The sequence below is a fragment of the Emydura macquarii genome, unplaced genomic scaffold, assembly GCF_026122565.2.
Source record: "Emydura macquarii macquarii isolate MOO-44397 ecotype Brisbane River unplaced genomic scaffold, CSIRO-AGI_Emac_v2 contig_2897, whole genome shotgun sequence".
Classification (NCBI taxonomy): domain Eukaryota; kingdom Metazoa; phylum Chordata; order Testudines; family Chelidae; genus Emydura; species Emydura macquarii.
In genome coordinates this window covers 13,819,905-13,845,313 of record NW_027133034.1, presented here as the reverse complement: position 1 = coordinate 13,845,313, position 25,409 = coordinate 13,819,905, and the positions used below count along the sequence as shown (strand labels likewise).

General features: G+C 37.3%; 1 protein-coding gene across 2 annotated transcripts in view; it reads left to right on the top strand.

The window, feature by feature from the left end:
• CNTNAP4 (contactin associated protein family member 4) overlaps positions 1-25,409 on the top strand; it is a 438,417-nt gene that overhangs the window by 373,340 nt on the left and 39,668 nt on the right. For both annotated transcript variants that reach the window (XM_067569202.1, XM_067569201.1), the window contains 4 exons: positions 7,408-7,514; positions 11,851-11,970; positions 17,994-18,191; positions 24,260-24,416. In XM_067569202.1, coding sequence (XP_067425303.1) covers positions 7,408-7,514; positions 11,851-11,970; positions 17,994-18,191; positions 24,260-24,416 — 582 coding nt within the window. The remainder of the gene's footprint in view (positions 1-7,407; positions 7,515-11,850; positions 11,971-17,993; positions 18,192-24,259; positions 24,417-25,409) is intronic.

Below are 25,409 nucleotides of genomic sequence, written 5' to 3'. Positions count from 1 at the left end.
TGTGGTCTTATCTTGACTAAGCACTTTGCTGTTTTTCAGCTGCTCATTTACTTTATTTCTCCTTCTGAAATTCCTAGCTGTGAAATATTTAATTTTTCATCTCCATATCCATCAATGGGTTTGTTGGCTTTGACTGGTTAAGTAGTTCATTTAAAAAGTGTGGAGGTAACTGAGCAGTAGCCATTTTAGAGTTGATTCTGACCAATCGGAAGGAATTAGTTGTGAATCTGAAGGTGGAAGGGAATTTCAGTGAAAATCATGAAATGATAGATTTCATAATTCTAAGGAAATGAAAGAGTCAGAGGAGCAGAATAAGGACAATGGACTTAAAAAAAAGCCAATTTTACCTACCAGTTCTCCGAGTTTGTTAAAGTCCAATGGTAAGAAAATCTAAGAGAAAGTAGTTCAGGAGAGTTGGCAGTTTTTCAAGGCGACAATATTAAAGGCCTAACTTCAAACTATCCTGATGTGGAAGAAAGAACAGTAAGAGGCCAATATGGCAACATCAAAAACTCTTACTTGAAAATCCAAAAGGGATTGTACAAAAAGTGGAAACATGGACAAATTGCTAAGGAGGAGTACACAAGAATAACACAAACATGTAGAAACAAAATCAGAAAGGCTAAGGCACAAACTGAGTTACACCTAGCAAGCAACATAAAAGGCAATGAAAACAGGTTCTTTAAATACATTAGAATGAAGAGGAACAACATTGTAGCTCTTCTACTTAGTGGGAAAAGAGAACTAATAACTAATGACCTCAGAAAGGCTGAAGTATTTAATGCCTATTGTTGTTTGGTCTTCACCAAAAAGATTAATGGTGGCCAGATAATCAACACAAGTGATATTAACAGGTAGTTAATCTCTAGAATAGAGGTTGTGGAATCCCCATCACTGGAAATTTAAAAAAACAGTTTGGATAAACACCTGTCAGGGATGGTTTAGGTTTACTTAGTTCTGCCTCAACACAGGGGACTGGACTTGTTGATTTGTCAAGGTCCTTTCTAGCCTTACATTTCTATGATTCTCACCATCATTCGTTTTGTTCTACTTCTGTGGTAACAATCTTTCATCTTTCACTTTTACAATATCACTGTGATTGTGGAACCATTGCTTGTTGACAATTTGTTGACATTTGCTTGCACACCTGAAATAACTTGTATCACCTATCATTGATTCTTCTTTCACTTTTTTTTTTATCAAGCCATTGTCCCATCTTTTCATGTGACATTTTTTATACGTACTTCTGTTGTAATGTATGGTGTTCATATTGTTGAGACTCCTGTACTTGCCTCTTTTATAAAGCTTTTCTTTCCTCAGTCAATTTCAGTGTGGCTATATCCATTCTTTTTTCCTTGACCCTCTTGGTCCAGGTCAAGTTGTGGCAGCTTCCTGTCAAATATCTGTAAAATGAAACCATTGTTCCTGTATATCATCATTCATATCCTGCTACTCTTGAAATCTATTTAAGAGCTGTATTTTAAAATCCCTCCTGATTCCTGGGTCAGGGATCACATCAAATACCATCTCTGTTTTCTTGTTAGCTTGTCTTGTAGCTTTAGTCGAACAGTTCCAAAGACAAGACTATGATCACTTTCTGTCATCAGCACTTGTAAAAGATCATATAGTCAGCAGTGATCTTCTCCACAGTCTGCTGAATGCAATGTGATCCAATTCCATCTTTTGCCTCCCATGCTAGTTTGTGTTTCCTCTGATGAGGCAAAAGTGCCCCCCCAATATACAAATTATACACGGTGCGCAGCATAGTGAATTTTTCCACATTGTCCATCTGTTCACCTCTTAATTCTGTGTTCACCCATAAAATGGGTTAGGAGAAGGAAGTGTGGGAACTACACAAACTTTGGTCAAACACTGTGGGTCTAAAGCCAAAAAGGTGGGAGAAAAGCAGGATATAAGCAGGATGAAAAATAGCCAGTAACTGGGCTGTCCAGCCAACTTTGTTATAGTTGACATTAATTACTCTCTGTTTTAAAAGGAATGCTGAACTTTATTTTATGATCTGGTACCTCTCAAATAACTGTTCCCTCCATAGAATCATAGAATCATAGAATATTAGAGTTGGAAGGGACCTTAGGAGGTCATCTAGTCCAACCCCCTGCTCAAAGCAGGACTAACCTCAGCTATATCATCCCAACCAGGGCTTTGTCAAGCCTCAGCTTAAAAGTCCACAAAGTCCAAATGAACTGCTTCCAGAATATTAAACAGTCCAATAAATAAACAGTTTATTTCCCGTCCCTAGAGTCTTCTGCTCCTAGTCTGGGCCCTTTAAAATTCAGTCTTTTGTCCCAAACAGGCACCATCCCCCTCTTGGGGTTTATACCACTTTATCTGTGGCTGACTGGGAACTTGGGCCCACGTACTACACCATATTCTAACCTAGGGACCCTATAAACAGCAGTGACATATAGCTTGAGTCAGTTTGTTGCTGATTCTCTCCTACATCTCTTCCTACCTGGCTGCTTTAGCATCACCGTTATCTCAGCATTAAGGTTCTTAGGTTCTCTCTCTCCCTGCAAACCCAGCTATGCAAAATGCAGCCAGAAAACAAATTTTGGTTATCCCTCAAGATTCTTTGACCAGAGAGGAGCACACTTCTTGTCCCTCTGGTCCCAGCCAGGAACTGAACTGCTAGCGGCCCTTCTGGCGTGGATAAAAGGAGCTGCTGGGCCTTGATTAGCTGTTGCTATCCCCTCTAGCTCTTGGAGGACCAGGTCTCTGTGGTTTCTAAAATGGCTGCTCTGGAATCCTCTCTAGGCAGGCTTGGAAGACCCAACTTATCTGTCCTCTCTCTCTCAGGTCTTTGCCTCTTGGGGTTGGGTGTAGTGGGACTGCAGAGCCTCAAGCAGGGGCAAATGCACCCCATCACAGTCAATAACATATAAAGTAGAGGTAAAAATGGTGCTTATCTCAGTCATATGGCACTCTTCTCCATCTGCTGAAATTTTCTTCATTTTTCATTCATGAACCTCTTGCGTTCGTTATTTACAACTGCTTTCTTCACAACCTTGCAAATATCAGCTTTGAAGTCTCCATCATGTTCAGCATATTGCTGCCCACATACTCTCATATAAGAAATAGTGCAATCTCATCTATCCATTCTCATATCAGTTTCATTTCATCATCCACTTCAAAATTGTTCTCCTTTTTTTTTTTTTTTTTAAAACATGGACTGTTCTACCTTACCCCACAGGCATTATTTCTTTCTACTTCCTTCACATAATCACATCACCTTTGCTCTCTGTAGTTTATCATCTGGAACAATTCTTCCCGTTTCTTTGTCTAACTTACTCTGTCTCATTTGAAATCCCTGCTGAATATATGCATTCTTCTTTGCCTCTCTCAATATTGTTTTGTTTATATCTGTTAAAGCAACTTGTGATATATGAGTTGTACTATATTGCACATTAAATGCATCTATTTTCAAGTATTTTCATTTAAGAATGCTCTCTACATGGCTGTAATGGAAAGGAAGTATGTTAGCCCCAAGTTAACCAGAGTGGGGAGTTTCTGTTCCTGTTGAAGGATATCTTCCCCATAGTCGAAGTCAAGCAAAACATTTGTCTAGCTTTTAGGATCCCCCCACAATCCTTACTTAGTCTCTCCCCTTTACTAATGTACCTGTTCCCAGATTTTTTTAAACATATAAACTGTAGAAACCTCAGTGTTTTCTGTCAAATTTTGACAATAGATCTAGTCTGTTCTTGAAGGGCTTTTTCCCCCAGTCATTAAATGTTCTGGTATCAGTAAATTTGATTGATGTCCTTCAGTATTTCTTATTCCTCTGCTAGAAAAGATTTATTGTAGCATCTGTCCTCACATTGCCCATAGTTGAGACAATTGATCATATTCTGGAGTTACTCAGGATTTAAATCTGTTTAATGGTCTACAGTAATTGGACTGTTGAATCCAATGGTTTCTTCTGAGGAACAATAGGTTTAAACACTGAACTTCTACTAACATAAAGGCTATTTCTACACTGCCGGTGGCAAAGTCGTTGCCATCAGATCGACTTATCTGGATCGATTGAGTGGTCAGTGAAGACCTGCTCAGTCGATCCAGAAGTCGACGTACTGAAACCACCTCCTCAAGTGGCATAGCATTGCGTCAACGGGAACACGGTTCCCGTCGGCGCAGTGTAGTGAAGACGGCGCGCAGAAGAGAAGCACAGAAGTCGACGGGAGTTACACAAGTTCTTTGCGTACTTTGCGTAACTCCCGTCGACTGCTGCTGAATCGCTGAGGTAAGTATAGGCCAAGCCAAACCCAAGTTACTATTTGCAGATTTATTTCCTATGTATCTGGAGGAGAATTGGCTCCAAACAATTCAATTTTCAGTCATATTTTGTATATTTATCATACCCATCTGTTGGGTTACCTGTTGATCATTTACTTGCTCCTTAAGCACTTGGACATATTTTCTAAGTCTTTGTTTTTTGTTCAATTGTTATTTTATTGTCTATAAATACTCATTTTTAATATTTTCTTAGTACCTTGCAATAATCTTTCCAATCCCTCATTTTATACTTACCTTTTTATGCCTCTCTGTTATTCATTGCTCTTGGCTTGCTCCTTCACTTTGCCCTTTTAATGGTATTATAGGTGTCTGTGTTGCTATATGGCTCATGTAACCCCTGGCTATATAAATATTTCTCTTCAACTATTTCTCCCTAGTGCCCTTTCTCTGTACTGCTATATCAATTTACTACCGTATTTATTAAATACTAATTACACATGAACCATCCCCAAAATAGTTTTAAAGGACAATATGTCAGTTTAAATGCTTTACAAAGTTTGTGCATTCAGTCTCTAAGGAGAGAATGTCAGATACATCTGTCATAATTACATCAACACCTACACAGAGAAGTAAGACGGCCCACAGAGAATTATTGCTGTTGGTGTCTTGGCAGTAGTGCACTGCATAGAAAATGGAATAAAAGGGTTCAAGTGGAGATGTAGCTTCTTGAGAACTAGGGAAGCCGACAAATATTCTTTAACCACAGATGAAGGAAGTAAAAATAACACAGGTGTCTATAGATGTTCTTTTTACCTTTCCACATAATTTTCAAACCTAGTAAGCAGAGTGTTCAGGAAAGATGTTTTTAATACATTACTGATGTGTAAAGTTCTACATTCCTTCTCTGAAAAAGATGTATTTGTGTTCTGGTTCAGTATGTTGTTTTGAAGATTAGCTTTTGATTATCTTCAGTCTATTGCTTTAGTTTTCAAGTTGCACATCATCTGTAGATGTCATGCACTTCAAAAGTATGCTGCCAAGTACCATATGGCGTATGCCTGATCCGCTGTCTTTCTGTTGTTTTTGGTATAAATGGAGCATTGTAATTTAGTGAGAAATTAGCTATATTTTGTAGCTGAATCAATTGAAATGGTTTGCTAAGAGATGTTTCTTCAGAGAGAGGTTTATTGTAAATCTAAGTTCAGTCAGAGTTGCAATGAACTAGATAATTTGTATGGCATTCTCTTTTTTTAGTGACTAATTTTTATTATGAAATTATGAAAGGGGATCTAAAATTCAATGTTAAAAGGGTTTAATTATAACTTAAATTGTTTCTAGCTATATTAAACTTGGTTCAAGCATTGTCAAATTCACCTAAGTTTTGATCTTACGAAGACTATTAAAAAGATAAATTGAAATGGAAGGGGAATAAATATAAATGGCAATCGTAAAATCACTTAAAATTTGTGGATAATGATGTATTTATCAGTAAAGGTATACAAGCAGTGGACACTATGACTAAAATATTTACTAGGGAAACTGCTGAAGTAAGATTGAGAAAAAAGTGCTGAATGACATTATAGAAATGGCCTATGAGTTTGACTGTTAGTTTATGTTAGAGCTGATGACTGGTCACATCTATACAGCATAAAAAGTAAATCATTAGCATTAGCTCTGAATACCATTACTATCCACGTTTACTTCCAATGACAGCTATTTAGTATAAAAATACTAAAAACGATTATTTTTATACCTCCCGTCAGAATTACTCAGAAATTTATTGCTGCTAATTCTGAGCTTATCATTCAGAGCTGAGATGCAGAAACTTATTATGCAAATGAGGTAGCAGATAAAGGCCAGCTTCTTAGCTTGTAGTAGTAGGCATAATTACGCTGAAAACAGTGAGACTAGGTTTATTTTCATTGGTCAATTTTTTTCCTTTGGAAATCTCTACTATCATTTTGTTTTTAGATATATAAGAAAGATTGGTTTCATAAAGAATTAACAGTAATGGAAGTAGGAATCTGAATATTCATGGACAGATGAGTGCACAACAGGATTTCTCACATCCCTAAATTAATACTCCTCTAAGTTTATTAAATAAATTTTAAAATGGCATTCAGATGTGTTAGAATTTAAGCTGTCTTTTTAAAAATTATTATTAGTTGTTATCCTTAGCAGTGAAGCCTCCCTATACCTTCTGAATAACAATAAAGTGAAGCATGAAGTCTCCTACTCAATATCTTTTTAATTAAGATTGCGGAAAAAGATTCTTTTTTTATTCCCCACCTATCCACAAATCATGTAGTAGTTTGTACTTTATACCGAAGGATAATCATACAGTTTTCAGCATTGAACAGTGATGACCATTTTTTTCTTAGTTACACCGTTGTAAATCAAGAGTAATTCCACTGAAATTATGGAGTTTTTCCAGATTTTCACTCATGCAACTGAAAGCAGAATTAACAGTTACTTACTTAGTTACATCACTATAGGATCTGAGATACTGAAGTGTTTGCCTGTACTTAACTAGGAAATAATTACAGTATTTCAGAAGCTGTTGGATGATAACAGTTGGTTAATGATCACTTTCTGATGGCGACTACTATCTATTGCTATACTTTGCTGAAAAGAGAAATATTTTATACTTCTCATGGTCATATAATAGGGACAATGATCCACAAAAGTGCTGCATGAAAGATCATATGAAAGAAAATACAACCGTTACAAAATTTGCCAGTGAATTATCAATGTTAATTTATCATTGGTGCATCAGTCTGTGCCATGCTATCATCAGGAAGCCATGCCTGCAGCCACAATGAAAATTATATAAGTTTATTTTTCATTATTGTTATGTTACATGTTCTTATTGCGTGATTAGCATCTTTAGGAGAAGTCACTAGTGCTAGTGGGGAAAGATAACGGGGACATCCCTTTTCCCCAACTTTCTTTCTGTTCTGTTGATATCCTTCCTCAATATGACAAAGGATTTATATATTTTTATTACAGGTGTTCTCCCACACACACAACCTCCACCTTTGCATCTCTGTTACCATCTTTGTCATAAAGACCACCTTCATGCTGTGGTATCTATGAGGTTACTGTAAATGTCATGTATTGGTACAAAGTGAATGTTTCTTTTTGTCCTTTTAGATGTTTGCCTAATTATTGTGAACACGGTGGTGAATGCTCACAGGCCTGGAACAGCTTCTACTGCAATTGTACAAACACAGGTTACATGGGGGCAACTTGCCATTACTGTAAGCCCAAGATATTTTCATATACTGTTTTAGTTATGAGTTATTTTACTGCTACAAGAAACAAATTTCTATTAAAAGGCATGCCAGTCTTGTTAATATTCACAAAGGGTTTACAAGAATTGAGTCAAGGAAGCGTTTCAGAATTGTCTAAAGGATTTAGGAACACAAGTCCTATTGCAAGTCAATGAGACTTGTGGTCCTAAATCCCTTATGTGTCTTTGAATATTTCTCCCTTAGTTCTTAGAGTTCATGATTTACATATTGTGGACCTGATTCTCCTCTCACACTGGTGTACGGCCCTGATTAATTAAATCCCATAGGTATGTACTTAACTTCATCCCTATTCAGCAAAGCACTAAGCAAATGCTTAACTTTGAAGTCAGTGGGATTTAGCATATACTTAACCTTCAGCACATGCTTAAGTAATTTTCTAAATCAGGAGTAATTTCAAATGAGTGACAGTGAGATAAAATTGGTGTATCTGAGAAGGGAATGAGGCCCAGTAAACCCAACCCAGAAAGCATACAACACACTGACCTTTCACTCATCTTTAGGAGTTTTGCACATGGGTCCTTGCAGGATCAGCCTATGTAAGGCAGAACTTCAGAAAATATCAGCAAAACCATAAATGTAACTAAATGAGCTTAATACACATGGTCTGATTCTTGTCTTTCTTACATTACATTTCTTACATTTCTTACATTACATTTAATGTAACTCCACTGATTTCATAGGAGGTGATCCAGATTTTCTCTGGGGTACATAAGATGAGCATTAAGCCCATTAGTTCTTTCTGTGTACTGGGACAGTTTATTAAGGAAAGTCATTAGTCTCTGGTTCTGAACATGTATACTTGAAAAAAATCTTTCTAAAGTATTATAAAAGGAATTTTGAAAATACCAACAAAACTATCCAGCCAAAAGAAAAATGTGTGATTAGAACAAACCTTTCTTCACACAATTTATATAATCCCTGTAGCACGATAGTCATGTCTTTCACAGAATCATAGAGTTTAAGGCCAGAAGAGACCACTAGATCATCTAGTCTGACCTCCTGTATAGCACAGGCTACCAGCAACACCCACACACTAAACCCAACAACCAAAATTAGACCAAAGTATTACAGCCCATAGGAGACTAGATTATTATGTGCCACTGGCAGAGAATTGGAGGGACCGAGATGCACCAGTGCTCAATGCCTCTGCAATGGCAGGGAAATGATTAAGAGAGAGATATACCCAGATAATCCTGACAAGTGACCCACACCTAAACATTGCAGAAGAAAGCAAAACTCTGCCAAGCTCCCTGCCAATCTAATCTGGGGGAAAGTTCTTCCCCAGCCCCAAATATGATGATCAGTTAGTTAGACCCTGAGCATGTGAGCAAGAAACAGCCAGTGAAGCACCTGAGAGACAGAATGCTCAGTGCTGCGTCAAAGCCCTGACCCACACTCCCAACATCTCCAATTGTGGCTGTCTCTGATGCTTCAGAAGAGATTTATTTAAAAAAAAAAAAAAAAAACCCTCCCAGAATTCATTTTGTTGAGGAGGAATCTCTTCCTGACCCATGCTAGTGGCCAGCTGAAACCCTGAAGCATGAGCATTAGGAACATAAGACATAAACTGGCAGTGAGTCCCAGGGCTGTTGAGCCAAGCTCGCTATTGCCACAAACAACCTGGTCATACGGTTGCACTCAGAAATGCGCCCATCTCACTTTCTTTCAAAACTAATTAAGTTGTTTGCCCCCAAACTCTGATTGGGAGTCATGTGGAGTGTAGGCTTCTATTGTGTCCTGAAAAATCTCAAAATTTGAAAAACTGCTTGTTGCAATCCAGTGCAAAACTTTATAAACACAGCCTATAACGATTACTGTTTCTGTGTCATCTGAACTCTAAAAAGTATAAATTGGTAGCTAAGCCTTACACAATTTATAGATAAGGTAAAATTTTTATAGCAAGAGAAGAACATTGATGGTACAGGCTCTTTCAGAGATCATTCAGAGCTGTTCCTGTTTTATGCTATTAGAGGATGACAAGACTAAGTGTCATCATTTTTAACAAATTATCTACTTAATCAATTGATGAAGGGTGTAAAAAAATGATGGATTCCATCATTTTCTAATGATTGACATTCTTCATCAAGAGCCAAATGGTGTGTGTATAAGGTGTATGAAAGTCTTCCTGCTCATTTTTTAATGTTGAAAAATAGGTATAGTGCTTTTTATTAATAAAAAGAAAGCTCTGTGAAGTATACAGTTGATAAGATATATTAGTTGCAGTAGTATAACATTCTGTCCCTTTAAATTTGTTTACAGTAATGAAACAGTAATGGTTCCAACTCTACAGTCTTATGGTGCTGTTCTGTCAATAGTCTCAAAGTTAAGGGCCGTAGCCTCTCTTTATTCTATGATCTGAACTCTCATTGACTTCAGTGGGAGTTCTGTGCAATTACAGAAAAAGAATATGGCCATTTAGTTATTAAATAAACATTGAAACTCTTGATGTAATAGGCCTAGCAATGAGTTTTTGGTCAGTGGCAAACACTGTGAAGCCTGGGCCCATACTCCCAAAATCTGCTTTAGAGGAATTATAATTTTGTATACTGTCACTACTAGTATAAAATTAAAAATGGATATTCTTCTGTGTCATTGCATACTGCCTCTATGGTACTTTTATCCTTTTATTTTATACTGAGAATTGACATATGGCTCTTTATTCTAAGGAATTATAATTTGTAACTTGTGAGTGACCTTGCCTGTGCCTATTGGATATTCCAGCAGTGGTAAAAATGGTCCATTTAGTAACCTTAGCTAATGAGGATGTTTATTTTCCTTACTTTATAATTCAGTATAATGGACCCAATCCAATATGACTGATGATATTGTAATGCATCAGTAAAAGAAAACCACTCCAACCTCCCCGCCCCTCCCCCCCCCCCCAAAAAAAAAAAAAAAAAAAAAAAAAAGCGCACTCCACACCCTAGACTCTTTAGGGATCAGACATCAGGCAAACTTATTTTATTTCTGTCTCTGCTGAACCTGTTCTGTGGATTAGCATTAGATTTTAGCTACTAATGCTGTCAATCCAAGCACTTTTGATGAGTGTTATCTTATTTTGTGTGGACAACGAGAGTATTTTGTGTAATAATATACCCAATGTAAATCTGAATAAATTGAGCTTATGTAAACAAATTTTTGGATAAAAGCCTCCTTCAGTGTTCATAATTCCTATTGTGTTGTGTTCTAATTTATACAAGAAATTGAAAAGTGTGTGGTGTGGTGTGGTGTTGTAGCCGTGTTGGTCCCATCATTAGAGAGACAAGGTGAGCGAGGTGATATCTTTTATTGGACCACTAGTGAGAGAGACAAGCCTTTGAGCTTACACAAGGCTCTTCTTCAGGAAGTTGATCCAATAAAAGATATCTCACCAACCTTGTCTCTTTGTTTGCTAAGGAAAGTTTCTTTCTGTCAAAGTACATTCAAGTTTAAAAAATAACCAATTAATTGGTTAACTATGTTAAGTGTAAACACAGTGTAGTTTTCAAAAGGAAGACCTTTAACAACATTACTACTAGATAGCAATGGATAATTTAAGAAGGCTAAACTCTGATGCACTTTAGATGTGCACTTATTATCCAGCAACATGATGTTACTTAGTAGTTTGTTGCCATTTAGCTATAGGATGGGACTCAGTAGTCCAGTTTCCAAAATTTTGGTCATATAAAGCCTTCTCGTTACATCATGAATGGTGCAGAGTCTATATTACGTGGGACTGAGGAGCCAAAATTTTCTCTGTGCTGCCTCTTGGACTGCAGGCTTTGACAACAAGTTTACCCTGATACTGAAAAAACAGGGGAAGAAACAAGATCTTCCCAGCAGCCAAAAGCATGAGCAAAAAATGTCAGGAAATATGTACTTCAGTTGGAACTGCTCGAAATGCTGTATGCTTTCCAAATTGTATGTAATAATAAGTCTGGAGATATGATTAAATTGAAAAGGTTAATGTTCAGTTTCCAAGTTCCTCATAATTTGAAAATGAAACCAGTTGCTAAATATTACTCACCTTGACATTAAATGATTGGTTTCCATAGCCATTTGTCCCTTCCTAAGACACCTAACTTAGGAGGCAAAAAAAAAAAAAAAAATACAAACACCCATTCAGATTTTTTTCAGTAAAATGAAATGCTATAATAGTACAGGTTTTTACTGTGTGACTTCCTCTGTTTTCCTCACCTTTGAATCCATGTTATGTAGTTCAACCTCCCACATTTTTTCCTTGCCCCAAATAAAAAGTTAAAATGATGCCATTATATTTGTGATGGAAAATGTTCTTTTACAGCCATCTATGAGCAATCATGTGAAGCCTATAAGCACACAGGGAACACTTCAGGCTTTTACTATATCGATTCAGATGGAAGTGGCCCCTTGGGACCGTTTCTTGTATACTGCAATATGACAGGTGAGATGATAAACTTCCTTAACTCACAGCTGGGTCTGTATGCATGCTCAATATATCGAAACAAAGTAAGACGTTTGTAATTCACAAGTTTAATATACATATATACAGCAAAATGCAGGTGAGCTCAGAATCACTCTTCACTAAGCTCAGAATATTGGACAAAGAATTACCCACAGAAATTAGAATAATAATAAGACTCAGACTGTGATGCTAATTCTGGTTTCCTGTCGTGCTCTGCATAAATGGGACATGTGCCCTATTTGTGGAGAATTTCACACTAGTTCATTTCTGCACAGCTTTGGTTTCATGAAGTTAGATCTTACTTCTCTGCAGGCATTTAAGAAACTGAGATATAATGACATTTTTAAGGAAAGTTATTGAATTTTTTCCTCTAGCATTACGAAAGATTGTAATTCAGAGTTGACTTTCATTTGGTGGGAGGACTACTGATAGTAAACCTTTTCATTCAAACTGTGTATTTACTTGTAATGTTTTGGGGTAGATGGTTTAACTAATTGGACTTATATAGCCTCATTTTCAAAACATGACTTTATTTTTGGCACACAGTTACTTACACCCCCAATGTGTGGGTCAGTAAGGTATTTGGACATCCAACTGATCTTAACTGTGCCTACTGCAGTGTGTGCCTGTAATTAACCATAGATTATAGATGCTGAATCATTTCACAATCTAAGATGCTTTTCATTTTTATGATGCATTCTTTTAGGTGTAATTAGTTTTACTTTTGTTTATGGTCATTTTCTAGCAATTTTCACTTTCAGATTTTTCCAGCACTATCCCAATATTGCAGTGTTAGAGTTACAAGCATTTCAGGGTAACTTTTAAAAAAAATAAATTAATGGGTTTTTTTGGAAACAATAGGAAAAATTCATACAAACACTTCTTTTGGTCTCACATTTAATAACAATATATTTTAACATAACTTAAATTTTAAGCCAGTTTCCATAGGCAACTTTAGTTCTGGTACTTTTGAAATGTTGAGTGCTTGATTTTGCAACAATAATAATAATCTTTGAATTTATTTGGATTTTTTGTGTGTGTAACATATAGATACGTTGAGGGAAAATAAAGAGATGTTTATTTCTTGAAGGACTGATTGGAGTTTACCTCTAAGCAAAGCCACTAGCTGGGATTTTCAAAACAGACTAGGGGGCTTCACACACATCTTCCGTCAAAATAATGGAAGGTGAATGTGAAACTTCTATTGATCTCAGTGGTGCCAGAATTTAGATAACACTGGAAATCTCAACCACTAACTCTGTCTGAAAAACCAAAGACTGTGCTTTGACTTTTTGAGAAAGCATATTGGTAACATGCTTTAGATTAGCAGTTAGTTGTCACCAGTATACCTATCTGGCCTCTAAATAGAGAGATCACAGAATGCTAGCTACAGTGTTCATTACTATGAGATTGAACCAAAGAAAAAGCTCATGGTAGAAAGACAGCAGTGTCCTTAAACAGTGTCAGGAGGAAACAAACTGTCTGAGGTATAACTTAGTGTCTGATTTATCCTTCCTTGTGTGTCCATGAACAGCTGCTAGCGCTTTTATCAGTCACTCTTTATTCAACACATTAAGCAAATCTCATTGAACAGTTCTTCATCTAGAGATGCAGCTTGACAGGATGAATGTACTATATTTGTCTTCTTCCCAGTTTCCTCATGACTGGTATTCCCTTTTCCCACCAGAGGCAGCGAAGGCAGATGCCCACACTTCTTGCAGCACTGCATGACTATTGACATTCATGTGGCTTTACTCTTAGGCAGCTGGAAGGGAGGTTCTTTTACCTTCTCTCATTCTTAGAGGTCAATTTCAATATCATAAGCCTTGGGTCCAAAGAGCCAATCAAGATGACAAAATGTTTTACAGAAATATTGTTCTTTTGTTTTCGCCCCTTCTGGGAGGTATAGAAGTGGATGTAGCAGCTGCCTTGTTACTCTTATTCTTTTCAATTGCTGTGAGCTGTGTATTAAAAAATAACTCTGATTTTACTCCCACTTTTAGCTATCTGTTTCCCAAAATCACTAGCATGTATCCTATCTTCTGGCCCAATGTTTACCAGTATTGGTAATAAATCTGCATACATAATTCAATAAGTTCAATATTTGTTTAATAGGCATCTGGATGCCTCCTATAGGTTTTTTGCTACATGCTTCTCCTCTAGGTGATGTGCAGTTCTTTTCTTTTTCTAAATTTCCTTTTAGTGTCAGTCATGTCCAGCTTGCAAGAAATACAGGAAATAAAGTACAGGGAGCACAGGTCTGCAGAACTGATAGTTAGAAGAAAAATATTGATTAAGGCCTTAGGAGAATTGAAGCCTACAAATATGTTCAATGTAAACAAAATGGTTAAGACTACAGCAGTGAGTTCTTACAGAAGGTGCAAAGCCAGCAAGGACAGAGGGTGATTAACATTTCCAATGTCTACTAGAATTAAATTGGATAAAAGGTCCCAACAGTATGCTGAACTGATTCTGAATTTGACTCAACTGACACAAATCAGATTTAATAAGCAACCAGTTCATTCATCTTTACTCTCAAAAATAGATTTAGATATTTGGGTTAGATTGTACAGACCTTAATAGGGGCAGCTGAGAGTACAATCCCAGTCCATATCTCCCTAGTGAAGAGAAGGGAATGCGCAAGCTACACTATTCTATAGACAGAGCAGTGTGCTGCCTTATCTCCAACCCCTATTTAAGATAATTTACTATCCCTAGTGACACATGAAGGAGGGAGTATTTGAACTCCCCAAGCACAGTGACTGCTATTATTCCTATCATTTTTATGGCATGTATAAGGTCTTCTCTTCTGGGCACCTGCGCTATAGTCAGGGCCAGTCGGACCCTTTGTATTCCTTGTTTTTTGTTAGTGTGGCTGAAAACTCTCTTTCATAACTTCTCAAAACACCGAGCATCATCTAGTAGATTACATAAGATACGATTTTATTATATCTGTGAAGTAACATTAAGGTTATTTAATTTATTTGCTGCAACTTATTCCGTGTCTTTTACAATTTTTAAGTAGAACTGCTTTCCTGCCACAACTTTTGTGAAACCCGAAATCAGTTTTACAATGATTTTTGTAAGAATATTTATGAATATAAATATTTATGAATATAAATATTCATGAATATAAATATTCTTGGAATGTTCTTGATGTTCCCAATTTGTCTCCCTTGTACAGAAGGCTGCAAGTTGGAAAGAGTCCATATTACAGGAAAAAGTTGCATGTCTTACATTTGCAGGAACATGCCATGTGCCACTCTGTGAACATGCAGTACATCATGCACCAATAGATCGCTTCAGATCAATGTAGATACATCCTTACTACCATTTTTATTTCCAGTGTGATGACATTGAAATGCATTTTTCACTATTCAGAAAGATTATTTGGAGTTCTCTTCCTAATAGATTATGCAAAAATCTATCGACCAACGTAACAACATATAAGATACAAGCAATTTTAGCAATATTTATTTTGAAGTAATATTTTGGTAATATTTGGAATCCTCTTGTATCAATGAATCATAGTCCCTTCCTTAAATACCTTCTGATCTGGGGTCAACAGTAAGTATGACCTCAGATCAATTCAGGTGATGTAAGACTACTAATGGCTTTTACAGTATACTGCTGTTATTGTTGTTCTTTTTATTGAGGTAGTTCCAAAGTTTCCAGTTACAATTGAGGGTCATCTGTTATACTAGGCACTATATAGAGACACAGGAAGACAAAATCTCTGTCTTGAAAGTCTTGCAATCAAATTTACAAACCAAATCAGTTAAATGGGTTAGATCATTCCATTTAAGTGAAACCTATACTAAGGGGCTGTTGTGATCCACATTGCTCTATAGGGACTTCCAGTAGTCATTCTTTCTTGGAAGCATTTGAACTAAAGATGGGCCTGATCTGGAAAACTGGATATAAATCTTCTTGAATTTAGGGAAAGTTCAGTTTGGATCCACAACTAAACTCCCCTTCTCACATCCATGCTTAGCTACAATAAATTACTTTCAAGGCAAAGGGGACATTAGTATATACTCAGCCAGCACCTGATTATTATATACCTAACGCATTTGAATAAAGACGACTTTTCACTAATAAAAAATAGATGTGCATCCTTTAAGCTTTTATAGAAAGTGCAACAATGTAAGACAAGAGAAGGTACTGGTAGTATAGTGCCAGGCTTATCTGAAGATAACATGACAAGATTCTTTTCCTCTTACCTTCAAAAAATTGTTCTTGTAACTTCCACACACACCTGCTTTAACTATCTCTCCTCTTGAAAAAGTTTTGAGGTATTAGAACGTAATGGTACATGCATCTAAATGTATCATACTGAAAGTGGCTAGTTAGTATGAACTGTACAGATACATCACTTTTCTTTCATTGGAAGTGTGGAACTAGATGACAAAAACGTCATAACTGATCAGCTCAGGCACTCCTCAGTACTCTGCAAGGTGTTTCCTTTACTAATTTGAGAGAAGAATGTGTATCACAAGAGTGCAGAGGATGGATGAATATGTAGAAACAACAATCATCCTATCTTCCAATTTCAATTTAAAACCCAACTATCTGTGTGCTCGAAGTATAGCATCCAAACTTCAAAATGTGGGTATTCAAACAACTGTGGATTTCCTACCAGGGTAGAGGACAGAGCTAGATGCGCTGATAGTTCTTTTTCATCTCTAATGGCTATGATTCTTTGCTCATATGAAGCCAGATCCTGGAACTGTGAATAGTGTCCAATTAAAAGGCTGTGTTGTACGTGGTTCTACTGCCTCTGGCTCTCCAATTGCCCTACCTCCCTTGTGAAGTTGTTCAGAGTTCTGCATGAGATAAATTATAATTTATCCAATTCAGATGTTTTGACTACAAACCCCCATGAATTTAGGGGATGGTGGAATCCATATCCAAGTCTAAACTCCCCTGTTCTGACACATGGTTAGTTATAAAAAAAAAAAAAAAAAAAATACTTTGAAGGTATTTGGGTTCTTTCATGCTCATATGAGAAAGCAGGATTTGCACCAGAATTTGGAATTTAGCTTCCTTAAACACCAAGATTACCATTCCATTGTGAGCGTTACAGAGATTGTAAACTGTTTGGGATAGGGGCTGTCTTTTTGTTCTGTATTTGTACAGACTGTAGCACAATGGGGTCCCGGTTTATGACTGGAACTTCTAAACACTACACAATGCATACAATAATAATCATTAGTATTATTATTTTAAGGTTCTACACTTATACTCTCAATAAATGTCAGGAAAGAAACTTTGTGTTTTAAAAATATAGCCCCAGTACATATCATATATTTGGGTATAGAGTACAGATGATATTTTAATTGCATTCACACGTTTCAGAAATTATGGTTGCCATTTGAGTTTGGGGTGGCTGGAGGCACCTATCTTCCTTTCTGCTTCACAATAAATACAATACTTGGATTTATTCAATGTGTCCTTTGTTGCTTCTGGTATTTGTTGTTTGTATAGGGCAGTTGAAAGGTGAGTCTTGGCCACTGGTATAAATTCTCTAAGACAAAATCAATTCATTCAAAAGAATAGTGCAAAACATTGTGCAGATAATGAAAACCTGGATATAACTTGGTCTCCATTTATAAACAAGGTAAACCTTGAAGAATTAACAATAGGAAAAGTCACCGCATTTTTTTTTTTACTCCATTATACTTTCGTTTAGCATCTGTGTATTGTTTGGAAAATAGATATTTGATTCTCTTCTTCTAATCTTTGCTTGACTGATAATTGTGCAGGATTGAATGCACAATACAGAAGTTTTAAAAAAGGGAGCATTGATAGCCTATTAAGTGTATTCAGTTGCAGAAGGTTTTACCCAGACATTGTGTGTTCTTTTTCACACCAACAAAAGGTCTTGTGACAGGAAAATTTACCTTAATCCCAAGCGTACCTCAATACACATTTTATTTCCATTGCTAACTTTTGCAGCTATTTTACATCCTGCATTACTTTTTCCTTCTGTGTTTTGTAAGATATGGCTTGGACAATTATACAGCACAATAATACCGACTTAACCAGAGTCAAAAGTGCTAATCGAGAGAACCCACATACTGTGTTCTTCAAGTACACTGCCAACCTAGAACAGCTTCAGGCTACAATTAACTATGCAGAACACTGTGAACAAGAGCTTGCTTACCACTGCAAAAAGTCCCGGCTTTTAAATAAGCAAGGTAAGTAAAGCAGACAAATCTTACTATGTTGCATGATACTGTAGATATTTAATTCTGCCAAGGTTATGGCATTTTGCCAGTGTAGTTTGTAAAATCCTTAAATAACTAGTAAACAAATCCCAAATCTACAAGTTGTTGAGTGGAATTTGAACCAGAAAAAAACAAGGTCAGTTCATAATGAGCTTCATTTGAAACACCAACTACTTTCGAAACCAATGTCTTCCTTATATCTACAATTTAATAGAAATTATAACAAGACTGTCCTGTCTTGCCTTTAGGGGATTTTTACATTTTACTCCAAAAATGTGTAATTATTGGTCAAACATTTGGTAGAAGGAGCACAATACACTGCATAAATATCAGCTGAAATCTTTCAGATAATGTACATCTTGTAGTGATTGAATTTGTAAATGGCTTGGGGTAAAGAATTGCAATCATTAGTGTTCCATTTTCCAAAATACACACACACACAGAAGGCCTGAATAAAAATGCTGGAAAAACTAGTAAAAAAGCTATTATTTTATGAGGGAAATTACAGGATTTTCTGATGTAGTTAATGAAAATTTAACAAAAAATTGTAACTAGATTGTCATGTTTAAGCCTTATTTTAATTCTCACCATGTATAGTGCAATGCATTCAGCTGACTTTAGCTTTGAAAACGTATTCTAAATGTTAAAAAGTGACTTGAAATGAAAGATTGTTAATTGTTCCCTTGCTGATATATAGATGTTGCAAATCAAGTGTCCCCTCTGCCAGAAAATCTGGAAATTCTAAGGGCTGGTTCACATTGACCGTGCGATTCAGCAGCAGTCGATGGGAGTTATGCAAACTACACAGAGTAGTTTGCGTAACTGACATCGACTGCTCAGCTTCCCTTCTGCGCACTGTTTACACTGCGCTGAGCCGTTCCTGTCGACTCAGCGCTATGCTACTTGAGGGGGTGAACTTACTCAGTCGACTTCCTGATCAATTGAGCACATCTCACTGACCGCTCAATCGATCCTGAAAGATCGATCTAGCGGCGGCGATTTTGCCGCCGTCAGTATAAACGTAGCCTAAGACTCACATTAGAGACTTCACTTGTCATTCTCCTACCAAGGGTTTGGTGGTGTTACAACAGAAAACTGGTCATTCCTTCATGCTCTGTGTGCTCCACTTCTCCTAGCAGAATAGCTGTCAAGAGCTAAGCAGGTATTAGCCCTCCTCCCTGCATTCTACCTTCCCTCAAAGAGATTGTGGAAGGCACTGAATTTTTACTGAGAGTAGTATTAATTCTCAGGAGAATTGCTGCTCAGAAATCTACCAGGCCTACAGGTGAACCCACTGCATAAAGTATTGCTCCCCTGACACTATCGCTCCCTCCCTGCCAAACTCTTTTCTGACTTAGAGTCCCAACTTCATGGTATCCAGGCATCTGACCCACATTATGTTTTATATGAATACTACTACAGTGATCACCGGGGAGTACAGGACAAAGTTGTTACATACCTTAACTCAGAATCTCTTCTTGGCCAAATGGCTGAACATTTCTGATCTGATAGCAAAGTCCACAAAAGGTGGCCCTCTACTCACTCACTCACTCACTCCCCACTGACTTCAGTGGGAATAAATCCGATTGAAGGATTAAATGCAGGATCATGCCTAATTAGATTTCCCAAATGTCTCACTTTTAAATTTCAGTGAGGATTGCTAGGATTAATGCAGTCATTTCAGAACTGACAATTCTGAGGCGACCATGAGAGATGAAAGTATTTGCTAGACACATTTGCTGAGCAAAAATGCAAGATTGTAAAACAGATACAGAAGGGAAAAAGAACAGTCCCACAGAGAGTCTAGGATTCTGTACATTAGCATTCAGGGTTGGCGAGGGTTTTTATGTGTGTGTATATATAATATATGTTTTATCAGCAAGTTAATGCAGTGAAAACATTGGGTCATGTTAGGCACTGTCACATTTTAAATCTTTTCATGCTAGAAATACTAAAACTCTGTGAGAACATGTTTTGCAGAATTTGTAGGGTTGTTTAATCAGTTGTAACAGTGCTAACAAGAGGAATATCAGATAAAGCTTCCCATGTTTCTACACAGTGCACTTTCACTCTGTTCTGGAGAGGACATTTCTATAGTGAGAGGGTAGGTCAGCCTCTAAGCCCATTCAGTCTTTGATTTCTGTGCTGAGACTGCTAATAAAGGTACCAGTTGTCATAGTTGTTTTTTGTGATGTAGACACTAGGGATGAGCTAACAGCATCCATAAAAATGAGAATCAATTTGTACTTGCCCTTTCCTTCAAACCAATCCAAGCCCAACTTTCTATTATGTTTTTAAGGGTTATGTTAACTTTTCTTCCCTTCACATCTGCATTCATGAAGAAGGCTGTTTTTATAATATTTCTAATCTCCTGGGGAACAGAAAATGACAGAAATATAGTTAGGAGGCCTGTTCTCTTGGGCCCAGATCCTCATGTCTGCCTAAGCTGAACTCGGGAGAGTGGGATTTGGGAAGGGTGGAACTAAGTCACAAGCCCTAGTGTGACTCAGGGGTTTATAATATTGCTCCATACAAATTGCTCCAGCTATGCACTCTCCAGCAGAAGGCAGACAGATGGTGGGCTGAGGAACTAATTCTAGATCTATACAGTCTAGTTTTGTAGATATACAAGATTTGGATAGATCAAATAAGCATACAAACTTTTATAGGCTTATCTTAAATAAGTGCTGCATATTTTGAGATGTGCATGTTACTAGTGATAAATAATTGGAATTAGTGACCATGAAGAATTAGAAATGAGACCATTCTGACCAGAGTCGGCGCCAACCTCTTGCCAGTGGCTGAAGTGGGCCTTAGCCCCCGCCACCAAGATCCCACCCCTTGCTCCTCCTCTCCCTGTCCCTGCCCCCGACCCGGTCATAGACTGGAATCCAGAGCCGAGAGGTGTGTGGTACAGGCTGCTCACAGTCAATAAGAGCTGGCGGTAGGGCCCAGGACCCCAGGCTGGAGTAGGTCAGTCTGGGCCACTGTGGGAAGTCTCTGATCCTCCACCTGCCCTGGACGGCGTGCCCCAGTGGGTAGGGACATGGGCTGGGGGCTTCTTTCAGGCACCCTGCTTCCCACCCAGGCTTACTCCTATGCTAATGCCAAAGCTGGACACCCAGCCAGCAGCCGCTGATCTCTCAGCCTCGCCTTTAGAGCTGGACTAGCAGAGAGCAGCAGCTGCTACCAGGGAACTATGGGGGATGGATCTAAGGCAAAATTTGGGGTGGCTATAGCCCCTGCAAGCTCCCCTTCTCCCACCCCTCTGCAAGACCACCCTGATGCTGACTTTAGAACTCCGACAAAGTTCACAGATATTCAAATCTACAGTTTTGTGCAGACTATTACAGATATAAGGTAAATGTACATTTAGGTCCAGGATTGGATTTCAGAACCCTACAATGTTCAGTGGAGTTTGGGCTCTATGGTTTTGTTTAGATACTAGATGGAGGCTGTCTACTAATTTCACCTGTCACCAACCTGCTGTCAGGTCTTGGCATGTCTCTACCATCAGAAATCAGCCAGAAATTCCCCAGCTCTTGAAATGTTTGGTCCCTAAGGACTGTGATAGCAGTATGGAGCACAAGTCAGCCACCACACTGGTATTTGATCACTCTCCTCTGACTAACCACTGCCCTTTGAAACTTCCAATCAGTTCCTTGTTGGCTAAGTAGGCGAAGATACTCGTTCTAGGAGCTGTGATTCTCCACTGGTCATTTGCCTTTTTCTCCCAGAATTCTTGTCCACAGAGGACTCCTCTGTTGCCAAGTATATTTCCATTGCATTACAGCACAAGAAGGAGGATCTCACATTCCCCCAGTGTTTAGAATTTATGTTGAGAAGTGAAGAATACTATACAAAACTGAAAATATAGGGTGAGTTTTAGGGAGGCAAAACTCAATCAAATTGATAGCAATTTTAGCATGTATCTTGCTGACTAAGCTATTTTTCTTGCACCCTGCATCTGATTTTGCAAGATCTCCTTCATCAAAAATTGATCACAACGATCATAAGATCACAATGATTTATTCCCTGACTGAATGCTTTTTGTGTGTGTTTCCTTGGATCATTAGAATTAAGGAACAAAAAAAATTCAGTCACATACATACAACTACATTTAAACAAAATCCAAATAACATCTTGCAGAAAAATATTTCTTGTTCTCTTTCACTGAACAATAGGAACACAATAAATTATAAGGCTTTGAAGTTCAAATAGGTACATTATCAAATTGTCCACATAATTTTTCCCACTCCCGTAATTCATAATCTCCACTGGACATGCCTGACAAGTGCTTCATTTGATCATAATTATGTGAAATAATTTTGGGACATATAGTATAAAAAAATTCTTATTGGAACAAATCTTAGGAATGTGTTGTGCTCAGACTTCCCTATGCAGAGTTTATAAATGATTCCACTGAAGAAGTGCCATGGTAATAATTTTATGTGTTCATTTTGAAGAAGCACCATCAAATCCTTTTTTTCCATTTTGATTAGAAATATTCACTGCCAAAGCAGAGTTAGCAACGTTGACTAATCACTATGATCCTTTAATAGCTATACTGCTCTCATGCTAGCATACAAACAAATGCATAGGATTGCTTTTAAAGATAGTCCAGTGTCCCCAGCTAAAGAGCAGGAATGTTCATTCACAATTACGGGACCTGAGTTTCTGAGCTGTTAAAACAGGAGAAATACCCCGCTTTTATACATGTCTGTTTTGTTTTTTGTTTTTTTTCAATATGCTAACTCATAAATAATTTATGAACCTTCTCTAGCTTTTCTGCCCTGTGTGATGGGCTGCAAACACAAACACTGATGCTAGACATTGATGCCACTGAGCCTCTCTGACTTTTTCTAGGAACTGTTCTCACTCTTTTTTCTTAGGCCTGCTGGGCTGGCAGTTGTGTGGTAATGAATTCAGTCAATATGTTTATGAGCTGAGAGCCTGTAAGCATAACACACTCTTATCTAACAGTGAGTTATAATAAGCCATGGCAGATGCAAGTAAGGTTGAAGCTGGGTTAAGTTCCAGCCTCGTGGTGTGGGCCCAGTGCTGAAAACTTGAGAGCTTCAACAACACACAAAACTAACTTCTTCTATGAGGCATCATAGCATTTGACAGTACTTATTTCCTCTCATGCCCTGCCTTTGCATTCTTTGCATCTTTCACCTTTCTTCGCATTCATTTAAGACAGATTACCTTCATGCTTCATATCCTTTAGCAATTATCCTTTTCTGTATATTTTGTATTCTGTATATTTTGTGCATTTACTGCTCATTTGTGCATTGGCAGCATCTTTAAACTTAATGTGCAGTACTGTAGAATTAAGAAGACATCCAGCTCTCTCATTTTACTATAATCAGTACTGAATGGGTGCATTGCCCAGAGATATAGTAGGCTTTGCTGTTAGTCACTGGATACATCAACTGGGTGATGTAGCACATCCATTAACATGATTTCTACAGTTTCTGACTACATAAATTCTGCAACTGTTGTGCGTGATCTAACTCATGACTACTGACATTTCTGATTCTCACCACACAGTAGTACTAAGCCAGATGCTTAATATGCAGCAAAGGTATGTTTAGTATTCTCAGTAATGAAATGAGTCAATTTATAATGCTTTTTACTCTTCTCATTTCCTCCCTGGTATTTCCATGATCTCAAATTGATCTTTGCCTCAGAGTATAAATTACCTTGATTTTTTGGGTGACGGCATCTCTTTTTTCATATGCTATTTTAAAAGAAAGTACATAAATGGACTGCTTAAGATAAATGATTCTAATATCATGCCTGACTGAACTAGGGACTACCAGATCTCTTTTCCACTAATATAAGCAAAAACCTGTGACTATCATTTAATCCTTGATAGTGAAATATTAAAATGAATAATTGGTTAGCATTTTTAAAGAAATGTGGTCATTTTTTTAATTGTTTTTTTTTTCTTCTACATGATGCTTTGGAAATTTGTTTGGATGAGGGAAATTGGGAAGAGCAGGTCATTAATTTTCCTCTAACCTGTCTTGTAGATGGGATTCCATTGAGCTGGTGGGTTGGAAGAACCAATGAAACACAAACTTACTGGGGAGGATCCTGGCCTGATGTTCAAAAATGTGCTTGTGGCTTAGAGGGGAGCTGCATTGATTCCCAACATTACTGCAACTGTGATGCCGACAGAAATGAATGGTGATTTTTGTATTGTTTGCTTGTGCTCAATTCTCTGCTGATGAAAAGCAAACTGAAAAATTATGTAGGATTTAGAAGTTATAGTAAAAAAAACCAAAAATACACCACCCTGATATCCCCAGTTCAATTTCTCACTATAAGTTGATAAATATTTTGTTGTAATTTATTGTATTCAGTTGCTATTTGGGGTGATATAATTATATTTAGACTGTCCAATTTTCAGTAAATTGCTTGTTTTGTCAGTGGTTAAAGACTTACATTTGGTATGTTTTTCAGTCATTAAAGCTTATCATAGCCCCAGAGACACATGGTCTGCATATTGAGAAGTATATCTAGCACTTTCACACAGCTCAGGGTAATAGCAAAGAGGATTTCACAAGGCATCCTCTTGGTCCTACCTGGGGATGCTGTGGTTGTCTCTGATCCCTCTCTCTCTGACAATTAAGGTAGGATGTAGCCTTAAACTATTTATCAGAATAAATAGGTTATCTATAAATTAGAAATGGATTAAGGGGTTGAATTTTCCAAAGAAGTAATCACCGATCTCACTGCTCCCATCGACTTCAATGGGTACAAAGTTAGGCCAATGCTGAATGCTTATGAAACCTAAAGGTCCAGTTCTGCTCCTATCTAACTAAGTTGATTAATATCTTAGGCATGTTGTTAATAGCCTACCTATGTTTAAAAGATCTCCTGATTATCAGTCCTGTGCTCAAACTACTAGACCACGCATCTCCCTCTCTGAAGAATTTAAGCAATGATATGAGTTGTTTCTGTATTTTACATGCTTGGTTCTATTTTGTTTTTGTGTCCTTTTGTGGATTGTTATCTTTTTGGAGTGCTTTTTTAACTTTATAAAATTAAATAGAAAAGAATGTCAAAATGATTAAAAATGATACTCTCAAAGTATTTTAATTATTAACAATTAAAGAACAAGCCATCATAGATACTCTGCTTTCTCTATGAGACAAAATTACTGACCCATGAAAATGC